Raw genomic sequence first — 14,275 nt, 5'->3', positions numbered from 1 at the left:
AGTAGAGACGGGGTTTCACCATGTTGACCAGGATGGTCTCGATCTCTTGACCTCGTGATCCACCCATCTCGGCCTCCCAAAGTGCTGGGATTACAGGCTTGAGCCACTGCGCCCGGCCTAGGGAAATATTCTTTAGACACTCATACTATCAACTGTTATATGATTATATATAGAGGGTTATATAAAGGGATTCTTCAGGCCCTAATGCTATAAATTAATATATGATGATATAAAGGATTATATAAAAGGAGATAGCTGAGTAGTAACACTGTAAACTGAGATATTCTTCAAGCCCTAACTGTGCCAGGGTTCTGCTTAGCTCTCATTCCTCGGCGCCTCTATGGGGGGTTACCCACAACTTGTATTTGAAAAGCCAACGCTCTAAGTACTCATATGCTTTGCTGTGATAAGCAGTTTGTCAGTGCTGGAAAATCGAGGATTCTCTTGTGGGCCCCCTAGGATATACACAGCACCTCCTTGGCTGTTCTTATTCCTTCCTCTTTTCTCCTCCCTGTCCTGATTAACCTAATTCTTGTCGCCGCACTAACATAAAATAGATTTGAACTTCCATTTAAAGAACACTTGTTTAGTGCCTCGCGCTGGCCAAAAGAAAAAAAAATTTAATTAAAAAAAAATAAAATAAATATTTGTTTATGAAATACACCAAAGCTACCAAACTTGATTTCAGAGTTGCATGAATTGGGTTTGGGAGGATGTGGAATACGGGCCTTCAATAGAAAAAAGAAATTTATTGAGCTCGGTAATAATTACTCATATATTTTTTTACTCTCTAGAACTTGTCTTCATCATTCAGGTGATAATAACATTTTTCTGTACTTGCTGCTTGTCTGATTTGGCAGACCTTAAAGCGCTATACCTGCCGGCTGCCTCGCATCTCCACCGCTTCACGTGCACCTTTGAATTGCTGTGCTAGGGATGAGTAGACAGCTCCATCGGGCTTGTGCTTCTCTGGGAGAGAGAAATTACGTACATGGAGCAGACAAGCAGCAAGGGACTCCATGACGAAAGTTCAGAGTCCAGTGTTGTGGGTGGAAGTTACGCTAGTTACGATGCCGCCTCATTTTGTGTCTTTGCCTGAGTCGTTGTACAAACTCAGGGCCCTGGTTTTCTCAGCTGTGAAATGATCTGATCAGTGTTAGATCTGAAGAGCAGATGTGCTGTTAGGCTGTTAATCAGAAAATAGGAAAAGTTTTTCTAGTATTGTAATCTTTTTAATTTAAAAAATTCTGATGTAGAAAATACTTATATATTTATTTTTATTATTTTGAGACAGAGTCTTACTCTGTTGCCCCGGCTGGGGTGTAGTGGTGTGATCTTGGCTCACTACAGCCTCTGCCTCCCGGATTCAAGTGATTCTTCCGCCCCAGGCACCTGCCACCACACCCGGCTAAGTTTTTGTATTTTTTTTTAGTAGAGACAGGGTTTCACCATGTTGGCCAGTCTGGTCTCGAACTCCTGACCTCAAGAGATCCACCTGCCTTGGCCTCCCAAAATGCTAGGATTATAGCCCTGAGCCACCGCACCTGTCTGAAAATATTTATTATTGATAGTTTACAGTTCAAGCAAGCTTTTCTTTATATTTAACTACCAGGGTTGTTAGCCTTTTGTTTTATGTTAAACTAGCCAAAGTATGAGAGAATTTACAAGCTCATGCCTCTAATCCCAGCACTTTGAGAGGCTGAGGCTGGTGGATCACTTGAGGTCAGGAATTCTACCCCAGACTGGCCAACATGGTGAAATCCCATCTTTACTAAAAATACAAAAAGTAGCTGGGTGTGGCTGTAATCCCAGCTACTAGGGAGGCTGAGGCAGGAGAATTGCTTGAGCCCAGGGGGCAGAGGTTGCAGTGAGCTGAGATCACCCCACTGCACTCCAGCCTGGGCGACAGAGCGAGACTCTGTCTCAAAAAAAAAAAAAAAGTTTACTACTTGAGAGAGCCATCTTTCCTGTTTTTTCTCTTTTCTCTTAGATAAGAGAATAGCAGGTTAAGAAATAGAAAAGTGTAATAATCCTTGCTACATATTAGCAACTTTGAAATACATATTTTGTATACATAATATATATAATTGAATGTATATATTTATATATTTTTAGAGAAGTCTGGAGCTTGTTTAAGCCATAGTAATTTAGATTTAATGAGAGAGGAAGGGAGCTCTGCTTACTCAACAAAACACCTTACCTTGTAGGTAAGTTATACAACATTTTAAAATGTGCTGTGGAGTTTTATTAATGTATTGTTTTGCTTTCAAGGATGGCACAAAAGAAGTATCTTCAAGCAAAACTGACCCAGTTTTTAAGGGAAGACAGAATTCAGCTTTGGAAACCTCCATATACAGATGAAAATAAAAAAGTTGGTTTGGCATTAAAGGTATTTGTCTTTTAAGACATCAATAATTAGCAGCATTATAAATCTCTTTGGTAAATAAGATTCGGAAGTGACTGGAAATTGTCAGGCATGACCATACAAACTTTCAGCATAGCCAAAAACATTAGTGGTGAGTGGGTACCCACTTTTTTTTTTTTTTTTTGAGACAGAGTCTTGCTGTGTAGCTCAGGCAATGGTGGGATCTCAGCTCACTGTAACCTCCACCTCCCAGGTCCCAGTTCAAGCAATTCTGCCTCAGCCTCCTGAGTAGCTGGGGTTACAGGCATGCGCCACCATGCCCAGCTAATGTTTGTATTTTTGTAGAGACGGGGTTTTACCATGTTGGTCAGGCTGTTCTTGAACTCCTGACCTTGTGATCTACCCACCTTGGCCTCCCAAAGTGCTGGGATTACAAGCATGAGCCACCGTGCCCAGCCAGTACCCACTTTTTACTACGAATTGACGTCCTTATTTTTGTTTACTAATATTTTATTCACATGAGGATGTTATCTGCTTTTTTAGGCATGTATTATTTTTAATATCATCACTGCATTATATAACATTATTCATCTGAAACTAATTTTGACCTGTTGGTGCAACAGTATTGGTGCCAGTAAGTTACTGCATTGTGTGTTCAGAGTGACAGTGTCTTGGTTCATTCTCGGCCCTCCTTGCTTGTCATCATCTGTTACAAAACAATTGATCCTTTCCCCCAGTTTTTTTGGATGCTATTTCTATCACTGTTCATTTTTCCAAAATAGATTTTTTCTAACAATTGTATCTCAGTTTTTTTATGGCATCATCACAAATGGGATTGTATGTAAGTGGTGTTTCTAGAAACTGAAGTCTGCTTGCTTTTCTAACCAGAAAAACATTGCTCATTTTGGCTGGAAGTCTTACTTTTGCCAGAAATCTCTCATACTGGAATTTCCTAGCATGTACTTCTCTGCCCTCAGTCTGAGTATCCTGAACATGATGTAACATTTATCAGGGGCTAAGGATTGTCACAAGGCATTAAATTGCTCTGTGTTGTGACATAATGATGTGCTTGGGAGGTGACAAACTGTATTAGGGTCTTAGTTCTTTTATTTCTTCTGTTCCAGGCAGGCCTCACTTTGCAACCCACCTTCTGACCTTGCTTCTCAATTTACTTGTTACAGACTTGGTTCAGAAACTAGGCATGGCATACTAGGAAAGATATTTGATCTTTGTCCCTGCCCTGGCAGAGCCAACACTCTTGGGATTTCCTGAGTGGCAAGCATGATGGGAACAACCTTTGTTCTGATGTGGCTTGGTTGCCCCTAGATAGCTTCAGGATGGGACTGGTCACCAAAAGTGCCAAGCCTTGATCAGACACTTGAAACTTTCAATCCTTCTCTCCAACCTCTGGGCAGGGGAGATTGAGCTGATCACTAATACAAACGGCCAGTGATTTAATCAATCAGGCCTACATAATGAAACCTCCGTACAACCCCTAAATGACAGATTTCGGGTAGCTTCCCAATTGGTGGACACATCCACATGTCGGGGATGTACACCCCAACTCCATGGGACAGAGGCTGCTGTGCCCAGGACCCTTCCAAACCTTGTCTTAGTACCTCTTCATATGAATGGTCATTTGTGTCCTTTATAATGAACTATATTGGTAAGTATAGCATTTTCTGGAGTTCTGCGAGTTGTTCTAACAAATCATGGAACCTGAAGGGGGTGCTTGTGTGAACCCTTGATTTTGTAGCCAAGTCAGACAAAAGTATGGGTAACCTGGGGACGAGCTACTTGGTAAGTGGTGCCTGAAGTTAGGGCTTTTTTGTGGACTGAGCCCTTAAACCTGCGGAGTGTAACACTGACTCTGGGTAGTTAGTGTCAGAATTGAATCATATGACTTCCAATTGGTGTCAGAACTGGCTGGTGACAAGAGGAAGAAAGACATCCTTGCTAGTTAGGTTTTCTAAAAAATTCTAGAAAATTTTTTTAAAAGTATTTATAATGTACTAGGTTTAAAAATGTGTGTATATAATTAAATACAAAAATATAAAGAATGTATTTTTAAAATATGTTAAACACCCTTAATATAGGTATATTCTTCCTATTTTCCTACGTAACTATTTAAAAAGCACTATAAAAAAAAGTACTGCTGGACACAGTGGTGCATGCCTGTAGTCCCAGCTACTCAGGAGGCTAAGGCAGGAGGACCACTTGAACCCAGGAGCTGGAGACTGTAGTGTGCTATGGTCGCACCTGTGAATAGCTACTGCACTCCAGCCTAGGCAACCCCATCTCTCTCTTTTTTTAAAAAATTATTTATATATTTTTAAATTATACTTTAGGTATTTTTCCTAATGCTATCCCTCCCCAATCCCCCCACCCCCTGCTATTCCTCCCTAGCCCCTAACCCCCAGGCCCCGGTGTATGATATTCCCTTCCCTGTGTCCGTGTGTTATCACTGTTCAACACCCACTTATGAGTGAGAACATGTTTTCTGTTCTTGTGTCAGTTTGCTGAGAATGATGGATGGTTTCCAGCTTCATCCATGTCCCTGCAAAGGATATGAACTCATCCTTTTTTTGGCTGCATAGTATTCCATAGTGTATATGTGCCACATTTTCTTTATCCAGTCTATCACTGATGGACATTTGGGTTGGTTCCAAGTCTTTGCTATTGTGAACAGTGCCACAGTAAACATACGTGTGCATGTGTCTTTATAACAGAATGATTTATAATCCTTTGGGTATATAGCCAGTAATGGGATTGCTGGGTGAGACCCCATCTCTAAAAGAAAAAAAGGATATATAGGTTTAAGTTACGTTCTTTTCTTTTTTTTTTTTCTTTTAAGAGACAAGAAGGTCTTGGTCTGTTGCCTAGGCTGGAGTACAATGGCATGATCATAGTTCACTGCAGCCTTGAACTCCCAGGCTCAAGCGATCCTCCCACCCCAGCCTCGGGAGTATCTGGGACTTCAGGCGCATGTCACCATGCCTGGCTAATATATTTTTATTTTTTGTAGCGATGGGTTCTCACTTTGTTTGCCCAGGTTGGTCTTAAACTCCTGGGCTTGAGCAGTCCTCTCGCCTTGGCTTCCAAAGTGCTGGGCTTACAGGTATGAGCCACTGCGCCCAACCTTTGCTCATATCTATAAAGTTTTCCAGCTTTGCATATATCATCAACATCTCTTCTGTGATAAATTTATGCTTACACCATAATTTTTACATACCGTATGGTATTGCATCATGAATTTAATGAAACCTTGACCTTTAGGGTTTTTTGAAGCGTTTACTGTTTTATGAGATGTTTAATGAAACATTAAACTTCAAATGCAAATACAGATTGAGAGGAATATTCCTTATCTGAAATATTTGGGACTGGAAATGTTTTGGATTTTGGAATGTTTGCATTATACCTACTAGTTGAGCATCCTAATCTGAAAATTCAAAATTCAGAATACTTCAGCGTGCATTTCCTTTGAGCATCGTCAGATTCAAAATCTTCAGATTCAAAATTGAATTCTAAATTTTGGAGATTTCAGATTTTTGGATTAGAGATACTAATCTGTATTCTTTTGGGGGAGGAAACATAATAACTTTGCCTTCAGTAATAACTGGTTCACTTCCTTTCTTGAGGCCCCCTGTATCTAATTTTTTCCCCATCTCGGCTCACTGCAATCTCCTCCTCCTGGGTTCAAGCGATTCTTCCGCCACAGCCTCCCAAGTAGCTGGGACCACAGGCGTGTGCCACCATGCTCGGCTAATTTTTTTGTATTTTTAGTAGAGTTGGGGTTTCACCGTGTTGGCCAGGATGGTCTAGATGTTTTGACCTCGTGATCCACCCGCCTCGGTCTCCCAAAGTGCTGGGATTACAGGCATGAGCCACCGCGCCCGGCCTTAATTTTTTTCCCATTTCTAAAGCTCTCCCTGACAAATAATTTTACAACTAGTATTTGTGATTCCTAATTTTTCATTAAGAAAATTAAGTTCAACCTGATTTGTTCTCACAAGTTTGAAAAATTAGAATATTTTCTTTCTTTCTTTCTTTCTTTTTTTCATGTTTTCCCTCCAGTGGAGTTGAACAGTTCACTATTCCTTAAAATACTTTCTTAATAGATTGCAGTCACATAAGTCGTAGCCCACCCTTCTTGTCCCCCTAGAAGATTCTCGGTTATTTTTACTTTTTCTGTTGAGACTCTTTTGTTGTTGTTGTTATTACTATTTGTAGGTAAAAAACATTTATCAAATAAATGTTTTGTTTCGTTTTGTTTGAGATGGAGTCTGGCTCTGTCACCCAGGCTGGAGTGCAGTGGCGCCATCTGGGCTCACTGCAACCTCTGCCTCCTGGGTTCAAGTGATTCTCCTACCTCAGCCTCCTGAGTAGCTGGGACTACAAGCACGTGCCACCACACCCAGCTAATTTTTGTATTTTAGTAGTTACAGGGTTTCGCCATGTTGGCCAGACTGGTCTCAAACTCCTGACCTCAAGTGATCCACCCACCTTGGCCTCCCAAAGTGCTGGGATTACAGGCATGCGCCGATGTGCCTGTCCTCAAATAAATGTTTTCATTTTTTCCCGGATCCTTTCTAAATGCCACACCTCTCAAGATGTCAATCATAGTGTGGACTGCAGTGTAATGGGGCGACCTCCACTCATCAGAGTTGATGGCCTTAGAGTCTTTCATGCCCTTTTCTATATTTTGCCTTTTTTGTTTAAGTTGGTATTGCATTTTCTGATTTTTCTTGATAGGGCCTTGCTAAGAAGTACTCTGACAAACTAGAATGCTGTGAAAATGAAGTAGAAAAGATAATAGAAGAAATACGTTGCAAGGCAATTGAGCGTGGAACAGGAAATGAAAATTATAGAACAACAGGAATTGCTACCATCGAGGTGTTTTTACCACCAAGACTAAGAAAAGTGAGTAATTTCCCTAAATTTGAATAGGCACTAATGTCTAGTTAGTGATGCGATCAAATACATTGTTATTTTTTGGAAAGTTACAGTCCAGAGTTAGAATTCTTTTAAGTTACTTTACATATTGCACATTTATCAACTTGAAAGTTAATGTTACAAATTCTTAAACTGAAACATTCCCAAGGTAGGCTTTTAGAGACCCTCTTGGACCTCTAAAATGCCACAGAGCTGTTTATCACATTCTGACCCTTTCTAGAGTGTGAACGTTTAGAAAGAATGGAGAATAAGGACTCCCAAGTTTCCTAGAACCCTGTGCAGGAGGACACATCACTGAGGGCTTCATCCTTTTCCTGTTCCGGTGGAGGTCAGAGGGCAGTCCGTTGGGTGCTCAGGCAGGGCCGAGGACATCTGGGCGGGATCACCTCCTCTCATTGCCGTGGCCAAGTAGTTCACATCTAGAAATGTCACTGTGGGAAGGCACCCAAAGCCTCTTGGGACTGATCAGTGCCAGTACTCTCTGAAGAAATAGGAGTATATACTAATATGTAAAAGCTCACACATGAATGGTCATAGCAGCACTATTCGGTAGCTGAGAGATGGAAGTAGTCCCAATGTCCATCAATGGTGAATGGATAGATAAATGTGGTCTACTCAAACGATGGAAGCTATTCACAGTGCAAAGGAATGAAGTGCCAATGCATCTGCAGCTTGGATGAGCCTGAAAACATGATGCTTAGGGAAGAAGCCAGACATGAAAGGCCACATACTGCCCAATCCCATTTACGTGAACTGTCTGGAATAGGCAAATCTGTAGCAGCAGCAAATAGATTAGTGGTTACCAGGGGCTGGCGGCAAAGGGGAGGGAATGGGGTGCAGGGCATAGTGTTTCTTTGAGGGATGGTGGGAATGTTCTGGAATTTTAAAGGTGGCCAGCCATGTGAGACCGGCCTCTCTAAGCAGCCCTGCCTGGTGGTGCCACACTGCTGCCCCCTTGAGGACATGCAAGTCACAGGGTCAGCCTGTGCTGAGTTATGTTCAGTAGGCTTCTAGGCAGGCAACGTTTTAGTTTTAACAGTGAGCTAAGGTTATATCCTCTGCTGTCAGCTTTTCTGATTTCACAGGGTAATTGCTCCAAAATGTGTTAAATTCAAGTACATTTTACTTTATTTGTCTTATTTTTAACAGGATAGGAAAAACTTGTTGGAGACCCGATTGCACATCACTGGCAGAGAGCTGAGGTCTAAGTAAGTATCTGTGTGCTCCGTGTCCTGGATGGTCTGGGCCTTTTTACATCAGCTCATTTGATCCTCTGTGAGTGTCCTCCTAAGATAGGTAGGGCAGGTATTATCCTCATTTTATAGAAGAGAAAACTGAGGCTTTGAGTTTGAAGAACTTATTAGAGCTAACACTGGTGGGTAAGTGGCAAAGTGAGGACTCAGGACTTGCAAACACTATTTCCTGGTGTAACTTCCGAGCAATGGGAACTCCGTGCCTATCACGTGAGAGACACTGGGTGCATGCTTGAATGAATGAGTGATATAAACAGGAGACACCTGATCGTCACTAGCTCATTAGTATTGAATTACTATTATTTTCCCTAGTGCACTAATAGCTTGCTATGACCTTCAGTGCAGTGTTTTATCTGATTTCAGGCTGTTGGCCCATCTGTAAACACACACACACACACACACACACACACACACACACACACACACGTCTGCACATACTAGTGAAATCCTGACTTTGAGATCTGGTCGGTTATTTCATCTCATCATATTATGTTTTAAAGTGGTAAGTGTTGGGAGCACTCCGGGGCTAGCTAGCTGGTGTATTTCTTCAGCTAATTTTTCTCATTTCCTTCTTTGGTCTACATCAGGGCTGTTAGGGGTGGGTTCAGGAAGTGGCATTTAACACACAGACATAGAAGATCCTGTGGATCAGCCCCCCTGTTGTGGGCTCCTCCAAGGAGACCACAGAAGGCCTAGGATGGATTTTCTCCTGATGTGCAGCTAGGGCTTCCTGTTGACGTGGAGCTGCAACACTGTGGCCTCTCTTGCCTGCGGGAACAAGTAGGAAAACAGAGACTTTCAAAGGACCTTGTTTCCTACAGTTTCACATAGCCAGCTAATGAGATGGCTTTATTGTGATGGTTGTGAGTCAGTCTGTTGAAAATCCCGGGTATTTCTGATAAAATGTATAAAATAGCTATCATGGTTAAAGCCTTCTTTTTAAAATATTTATTTTTTAGAGACAGGATCTTGCTTTGTCACCCAATGTAGAGCACAGTGGCATGAATATAGCTCATTGCAACCTCAGACTCCTGGGTTCAAGTGATCCTCCTACCCAAGCCTCCCAGGCAGCCAGGACCACAGGCATGGGCTACCAGGCCTGGTTAATGTTAAAAAAATTTTTTTTCAGGTAGGATCTCTCTGTGTTGCCCAGGCTTGTCTTAAATTCCTGGACTCAAGCTATCCTTCCACCTTGGCCTCTCAAAGTGTTGGGACTACAGGTGTGAGCCACCGGGCCTGGCTAAAGTCTTTTTAGTGGATAATAAATAACAATTTTGTTTTCCTACAGTTTTCACTGGTCTTAATTTTACAGAATAGCTGAAACCTTTGGATTTCAAGAAAATTACATCAAAATTGTCATAAATAAGAAGCAACTACAACTAGGTATGTATGGCAAAGTAGGCATAATTTTTCAATGAACCTGATATAGAAAAAATGACTCCCCTCTTTTTCTCACTCTTCAAAAATTTGTAGCTTTATTCCATTTATAATCCACAGCTGATTTAGAAGTTAAGCAGAAAATAACTTTTCTGATAAATATTTATTGCCTGCTCTATGATAGTGGTAAGAAAGACATTCATTACAGCTTAGATTAAGTGTTACAGAATGGAGGGTGAGGTGTGCTGAGTGTAAGTTGCCAGTTCCAGCAAATTCTGAGGGAGAAGAATTTGGGGAGACCCTGGTGGTGTGTGTCCCAGCCTGACAGCCTGGTGTCAGAGCACTATGGTGTGAATTTGAGGAACTGGGGAAGTTCCAGCATGGCTGCATGTAGAAAGTGAGGGGGCGGAGAGTGCTTTTCACGGACAGAGGGGCAGGCAGAGGCCACACTGTGAACACCCAGGAGACATTTGGCATTGTCTGGAGACAGTTTTGGTGGTTGGGTAGAGGCTGGCGATGCTGCTGCTCATGCAGTGCCCCAAGCAGGCCTCGAGACAAAGACTTGCCCAGCCCAAGATGTCAGTGGCACAGCTGTCAGGAAATGAGAAACTAGATGACCTAACTCAGTGTTAGTCCATTTTTCCTAAGAGAAATGGGAAGACATCTGTGCTGGGGAATGGTACACAATTCTGTTTGTGTTTTATAAAGGTCAGGCAGTAGGGGAATGTATTTGAAGGAGGCATACATTGACTTGGGGAGACCAGTTAGCCATTGCAGGGTTTCCATACAAGCACTGGAGCCCCATTGGCTTTCAGTACGTTCCTGTGGCCTCGAGAATTTAGTTCACATTTCTTAGCTTGATGCAAGATAGCCATTCATAGCTGACCCTGGCCTTCCTTTCCAGCATCATCTCTAGCAATTTCCCATTATCTAGTTTAGATGTCATGGGTATTTTTTCACTGTTTTCTCATCCCTCTGTTAATTCTGTTTGTGGTATCCTTTATTAGACAGAAATCCTTGATTCGGATGTCATCAAATCCATTGCCTATGGCTTGTGTTTTGTTGAAGTTCTTTCCCTAACCCCAGGGCTGCAAGGATAATCTACGTTTTCTTGACTATTAGCTTAATCAGTAAGAGGTCTTCAGTCTGTCCAGGGTCCCCCCTTTCTAGATAAAGGCTAAGGGTTCCTTTATTTTCTATATAATGCATTATAGTCTATCCTTTCCCCGCTGATTGATGGCGACCCTTTTTGGGGCCTATTTCTGTACTTTCTGCTCCTCCTCTTCACCTGTGGTGTTTTTATTACTGTGGCTTTGTTGTATTCTTAAAATCTGGTGACCTCTGCCAACCCTTGGCTTTTTTTTTTTTTCCGAGTCGGAGTTTCGCTGTTGTTACCCAGGCTGGAGTGCAATGGCGCAATCTCGGCTCACCGCAACCTCCGCCTCCTGGGTTCAGGCAATTCTCTTGCCTCAGACTCCTGAGTAGCTAGGATTACAGGCACGCGCCACCATGCCCAGCTAATGTTTTGTATTTTTAGTAGAGATGGGGTTTCACCGTGTTGACCAGGATGGTCTTGATCTCTTGACCTCGTGATCCACCCGCCTCGGCCTCCCAAAGTGCTGGGATTACAGGCTTGAGCCACCGCGCCCGGCCTTTTTTTTTTTTTTTTTAATCAAGATGACTTAACCACAGTGGACCTTTATTTTGTATATTAATGTTAGAAAGGTTGTCATATTTCTCAAAAGAAAAAAAATACAGCTACAGTTTTCCAGAAATATGTTTACATTTGTGTTTATAGTTCATAATATTATTTTGTTATTTTTTCTTTTTTTCTCCCGTTTCCCTGATTTTGAGCTGATATTTTATTTTTAAATCTCTTTGCATCTGTGTTTACCCTTTTTTTACGTTGTTTATTTGCATTTTTGACCTTATTTTTGTTAGATTTGTGTATTTGGTTAATTTATTCTTAGAGCCAGCTTTTGATTTTGTTACTGTTTTCTTTCATTCTGTTTCACTGATTTCTGCCCCTTATTTCCAATTTATGTATGAGGAAACGGAATCCTAGAAGACAGGCAGTTGTTCAGGGCCACAGACTTAAAACGACAGATGGAGCCCATGGTCTTTGCATTGATTGATTGATTGGGTCTCTGTCTGTCACCCAGGCTGGAGTGTGGTGGTGCGATTGCTGCTCACTGCAGCCTCCGCCTCCCTGATGCAAGCATCCCACCTCAGCATCCCAGTGAGTAGCCAGGACTACAGGTGCACACCACCATGCCAGGCTAATGTTTTATTTTTTTTGTGTGTGTGGAGACGGGGTCTCACTGTGTTGTCCAGGCTAGTCTTGAACTCCTAGGCTAAGCGATCCACCTGCCTTGGCCTCCCAAAGTGCTGAGATTGCAGATGTGAACCACCACACCCTGCTGGTCTTTGCTTCTAACCGTGACAGCAGACTACAGTACAGCTTCTTGTTTGTAGCTGTGAATTGGCTTCATTATTTTTCCAGCTAGAGGGGAGGAAATGTGTGTGACACTTTCTCACTTTCTTATTTATATTGTCTAGCACAGTTCTCCCTGTAGTAGATTCTCAAATATTTGTTGTTTTGACCTGGTCTTAGGCTGAGAATAAAGAAGATTAGAAAAGATGAATTTAGTTGAGTCTGTTGTCACTAGTTTTCACTACTGCTTAACAGTGTCATAGTTACAACCAAATTTAAGCATAGTTTTACCAATTATGTGGGGTGTTGGTATGCAGGTTTAAGAATTCCATTTTGTCCAGGAGCGAGGGCTCATGTCTGTAACCCAGCACTTTGTGAAGCTGAGGTGGGAGGATTGCTTGAGCCTAGGAGTTCAAGACAAGCCTGGGCAACATAGTGGACCTCATCACTGTGAAAAATACAAAAAGTAGCTGGGTTTGGTGGCATGGGCCTGTAGTGCCAGCTACACGGGAGGCTGACGTGGGAGAATTGCTTGAGCCCAGGAAGTGAAGGCTGCAGTGAGCCATGTTCATGTCACTGCCCTCCAGCCTGGGTGACAGAGTGAGACCTTGTCTCAAAAAAAAAAAAACCAACAAAAAAAACAATTCCACTTAACATAGAAAATGGACTATTACCTGGTAAGCTTAATGGCTTTTGAAAATAATAGATGATTCTGATTTTCATAGGGAAAACCCTTGAAGAGCAAGGAGTGACTCACAACGTAAAAGCAATGGTGCTTGAACTAAAACAGTCTGAAGAGGATATGAGGAAAAACTTCCAGTTAGAGGAAGAGGAACAAAATGAGGCCGAACTCAAAGAAAAACGAATTGAGAGGACCAAGAGAGGACTAGAAATACTGGCAAAGAGAGGTACACAGAGGCCTGCGCTTGTCACCCACGCAGATGCTTAGGGGCAGCACTGACTCACACAGATAGTGGTCACAGCCCTCACGGGGGTTTCCCCTCAGCAGGCTAGCACTGTGAAGTTGTCGTCGTCACAGCTGTTTCACATTGAGTTAATAGAGGTCCTTTTGGTTTCGTTACAGCAGCTGAGACGGTGGTGGATCCAGAAATGACGCCATACTTAGACATAGCTAACCAGACAGGCAGATCCATCAAAATTCCCCCATCAGAAAGAAAAGTAAGTATGATGAGAAATGTGTGGCCTGTTCTGAGATTTGTCGTCAGGGCAGAGGTGTCGTCAGGTGCAGTTACTGTATCTTGGAAGTGTTATAAAGGGTTGGAAACAGTGCTGTCTCCAGCCTTGTAAGCAGAAAATGTCACCGTGTTATGAGTACTTGTATCCAGTAGGCCTCACCCTGTGGTTTTCAGTGCGTTAGTACAAAATGTCATGACCTCGCTGTCCTGGAGCCGTGACTTCCAGCATGAGGACACCACCCACTGCCTTCAGTGCAGCGGCTCTCCCAAACAGTGTACTTTGGGAAAAGTCCACAGGTGATTCTGACATCTCTCCCCTGTCTCCTCATACCCCTTTACCTGTTCTATGATTTGGAATAGTTGGGGGTTTAATCTTAAACATGTCTATGGTTTTGCATTTTTTTGTTTGTTTGATTTTTGAGACAGAGTTTTGCTCTTGTTGCCCAGGCTGGAGTGCAGTGGTGCAATCTCGCCTCCCAGGTTCAAGGGATTCTCCTACCTCAGCCTCCTGAGTAGCTGGGACTACAGGCATGCGCCACCACAACTGGCTATTTTTTTTTTTTTCTGAGGTGGAGTCTTGCTCTGTTGCCCAGGCTGGAGAGCAGTGGCACCATCATAGCTCACTGCAGCCTTAGGCTCCTGGGCTTGAGCAGTCCTCCCACCTCAGCCTTCTGGGTAGCTGGGACTACAGGTACAC

General features: G+C 42.6%; 1 protein-coding gene across 2 annotated transcripts in view; it reads left to right on the top strand.

Moving 5' to 3' along the window:
• NUB1 (negative regulator of ubiquitin like proteins 1) overlaps window positions 1-14,275 on the top strand; it is a 37,675-nt gene that overhangs the window by 2,592 nt on the left and 20,808 nt on the right. For both annotated transcript variants that reach the window (XM_017520130.2, XM_017520126.2), the window contains exons 2-7: window positions 2,272-2,389; window positions 7,118-7,285; window positions 8,468-8,526; window positions 9,884-9,954; window positions 13,108-13,290; window positions 13,467-13,561. In XM_017520130.2, the coding sequence (XP_017375619.1) occupies window positions 2,273-2,389; window positions 7,118-7,285; window positions 8,468-8,526; window positions 9,884-9,954; window positions 13,108-13,290; window positions 13,467-13,561 (693 nt within the window). In that variant the 5' untranslated portion in view covers window position 2,272. The remainder of the gene's footprint in view (window positions 1-2,271; window positions 2,390-7,117; window positions 7,286-8,467; window positions 8,527-9,883; window positions 9,955-13,107; window positions 13,291-13,466; window positions 13,562-14,275) is intronic.

Source organism: Cebus imitator, unplaced genomic scaffold, assembly GCF_001604975.1.
Source record: "Cebus imitator isolate Cc_AM_T3 unplaced genomic scaffold, Cebus_imitator-1.0 Scaffold20, whole genome shotgun sequence".
Taxonomy (NCBI): Eukaryota; Metazoa; Chordata; class Mammalia; order Primates; family Cebidae; genus Cebus; species Cebus imitator.
This window is presented reverse-complemented; position numbering and strand designations above follow the sequence as displayed.